Genomic DNA, 3653 nt, shown 5'->3' with positions numbered 1-3653 from the left:
CCATTCTTCAGGTCGTCCACCAACTGCATCTTGTGGTTGGCACCACATCACTTGCACGATCATCATCTCTCGGTCCTAAATGAGATGCATGATGCATATGTATGAATATGATGAAATATATTATAAGACAATCCCAAAACAGACGGTAGCAAACTAATCATTAAATCGTAAGGCACCGCAACGACTATACGCAAGCGCTAGCTAGTCGTACGTTATCTGCGTTCATCATTAACACCATTAAAAAGACGACAACATTTTAGATACTTACGCAACACAAATACGACTTCACAATCAACTAAAGAAAGGAACATATAAAACAGGACACATATGTTATCTCAACTTAGCCATGGCAAGTCTACATTAATTAAGGGCTAACCAAACATTTTTAGCAAAAAGGGTCAACTCAACAATCAATTAAACACTTGCAGATTTTTGGACAGTAACACAACAGTTACTTGTTTCAGTCATAACTCTTCAAATATTTATCCAAAAATAGTGAACAAATACTTTTTGGAAAGCTTGGGAAACGGTCTACAACTTTGGTATTATCATCTCAATATGATTAGACTCTTAGCAAGGTCGAATTGTGCTAACACAGCAGCTCTGTCCAGATTTGGACAGATTCAGACTTGCGACTTCAAAAATTCACAACTACAGGTTCAGACATCCAAACAAATTGATCCTAGACTTTCTGGAAAGGTAATAAAATTGTCTGCATTTCTTTTATAAACATCTCAAGGTGATTCAATATTTAACTAAGGACAAAAGACACTATAAGGCTTTGCTGTCCAGAATTGGACAGATTCAGTCTTCAGACTTTAAACATCCATAACTTAATCTTCAGATCACCAAAAAGAGTGATCCAAGACTTTTTGGAAAGCTTAGCAAAAGCACTAAATACTTTTATAATCACCAAGAATTGATTCTATGCTGAACTGAAGCAAACAATTCAGTTTTCGAAATATGTTCTGTCAGTGGACAGAATACAGCAACCAGTTTGTAAAATTCATAACTCCTAATCTGTCAGGCCTATGGTTATGAAATTTTAACACAAGCAAGATAAGAAAAGCATCTACAACTTTCTTATAACGACCATAAACAGATTGTAACATTAAATTAAGCAAACAATGCAGTTTCTGAAATCTGTACAGAATTTGGGCAGATTCAGTTACTGAAATTGTGAAAAGCATAACTTCTAAACGATCAAACTTATGGCTGTCAAATTTTAACACCAGCAAGATAATAAAGTTATCTACCACTTTTCTATAGCACATATCTACAGAAAATTCAATTTAGTTCGTCAAACATACAGCACAGGGAAATCACTGCGTGCAGTCCAAAACCGCAATTAATAAATTTCAGTTCCTATACAATTCAAGAATTGCCGCGTTCTAGATACTTGAATTATTCTAACTCTTTGACAATTGTTAGAGTTAAAATGACCAAGTGAGAACTAACAAATAGACTTACTAATTTTTATACAAGTTATTTCGCGCGTTAGAATTACCGTACACAATCAACAAACGCATTCACCACAATAATCAAACCTGGTATAAATGTGTATATCGATTGCGCCCTTCACACACTAATTTGTATTTTTACTTAGACATCACATGAACACCACTAATTTTACCCGCGACCATAACCATGTGCGTCTAGACCAAAACAAGCAAATCACCGTGATTACGAGCTTAACCAAAGCCATCTAATAGTCGGCTAACTAGAGCAACGACATAGACCGCTAAATAATATACACGTCGACTTGCCTATTATTATCGCAATCCGAGACTCAACATACACTGCCACATTTTTATAAACACACATACTCACAAGTATTTTCGCACATCGACCAATCTATACGAATCGTAAACCACTGATCTCTAACTCGAAACCATCATGCGCTTATTTCCCAATTCATGAACACATAACGCGTATTGACCCGACTCAAGATATAGAGGAAGCGATGACTACTTTGGCATGTCACCACCTCTCTATATAAGCCAAAACAATTTCTACTGTCGACTAAGAGTTCTAGGTATTAAGCACATTATTACTTTCCACGCGCAAATAAACCTCAACTTAACACAAGTGACACCGATAGATTTTTACTAACTCGTCAGGCACATAACCCGGTCTCGCATACAACCATATTGTGGCGTGCACTCGAGACACTTCGATCAATGTGGCGCGACCACTAATATATGAACTCCGACACTCATGTATTAATAATTCATCCTCCACGCAAATTAGCATTGTCTAAACTACTCGTCACATTAACAATTATATCCCCTATATAATTACGAATCCCATCACGTTGCATAAAACAAATACACTTTTCACATAAACACATATCGATGCATTTCCCAAAACAAAATCCGCATTTTGTAACTTAGTTTTCGCATTTAAACAACGCATCGCATATTTTTCCTATCAAATATAAAAACATCCGAGTTTCTTTCTACTTCGTTTTCTTTTCTACACACGTCCATTCATACAAATATATTTTCACACACATATAAACACATGCACATCATCGACCAAATATGTAAATAAAACAAATCGTGAACCACTCAATGCGAACAACCTGGCCGACTCGTGTCGCGCGTGCCTCCACGGTTTTAGGTGTTTCACCGAATCATGCGTCGCGCGAGGCGCAGCGGCAACATCTAGCTGCAATTAAAAACACCCAGTGGTTCAAACATTTTATCAAGCACCCGAGATCAAAAAAACAGTGGGGGTACTAGCGAGGGGCTCACCAAGGGTTTTGACGACGAGGATGGGCTGCGCAGCAAGCACGAGATTGATGACACGCAACGAGGGGAGTGGAGAATGAACGGAAGGGCTGCTGCGTCAATGCGGACAATGCGCAGCGATGAAGGCTATGCGATGTATGACGCGAAGTGAAGAATGGTGTTGCTGCAGGGACGAACGACACGCAGCTTGCTGCGCTTTTCGTCGAGCAGGTTCAATGCGAGGCTTGAGGGTGTGTTGCTGCTGCTATTTGGTGCGACACAATGCCCGGGTGCGTGGCACAAGCTTGCAGCGACACGACCACCACGCAGAGACTTGCGCGTGAACTCACGAACACACGACGAGCATGGATGGTGCAGGGGCTGCTCGCCACAGAGCGAAGTGGAAGTCATGGCGTTGTCGGATGAGACTGACCCCGACCATGGCGGCATGCGGAGGAGGAGCTCGGGGCGCTGCAACGCTGCTGGAGCAGAGGGATACCAATGCCGTCCACAACCAGTGTGGAGGAGTTCGAGGAGGTACCCATGATGAATCTGCAGGGCCACGCCCGGACATGCCGGCAAGCACGCAGCAAGCAGAATCCGACGCGGTGGGCAGGGAGAGGAAAGTGGCGACCTGGGAGATGAGGGCTAGCTTGGGGAAGGAGCAGAGACCTGCGGCCACCATGGCAGGTGCTACCGGGGTCTCAGTGTTGATGGAGGCAAGGGCGCGGCGCTGGGAACGAGGGCTTGCCGCACGTCCCTAGCATTGCTCGAGCAGAGAGGAGGGTGGCCGTCGAGGTCAGAGCACTAGGCGCCCAGCGCACCAGGGGCAGGGGGCAGGATGGTTGGCGGCCATGGGGAGGCAAGCTCGAGGAAATCCACGACGAGGGGATTGCCGGACTTGGGGCAAGAAATTCTGGG

General features: G+C 43.1%; 1 protein-coding gene across 1 annotated transcript; it reads left to right on the top strand.

Annotated features, from left to right (window-relative positions):
* Window positions 1-3097: 3097 nt before the first annotated feature.
* Window positions 3098-3496, top strand: LOC100381938 (uncharacterized). Its single transcript, XM_035963404.1, has one exon. It carries the CDS (start codon window positions 3098-3100, stop codon window positions 3494-3496), a length of 399 nt encoding a protein of 132 aa, XP_035819297.1.
* The last annotated feature ends 157 nt before the right edge of the window (window positions 3497-3653 follow it).

The sequence above is a fragment of the Zea mays genome, chromosome 1, assembly GCF_902167145.1.
Source record: "Zea mays cultivar B73 chromosome 1, Zm-B73-REFERENCE-NAM-5.0, whole genome shotgun sequence".
Taxonomy (NCBI): domain Eukaryota; kingdom Viridiplantae; phylum Streptophyta; class Magnoliopsida; order Poales; family Poaceae; genus Zea; species Zea mays.
This window is presented reverse-complemented; position numbering and strand designations above follow the sequence as displayed.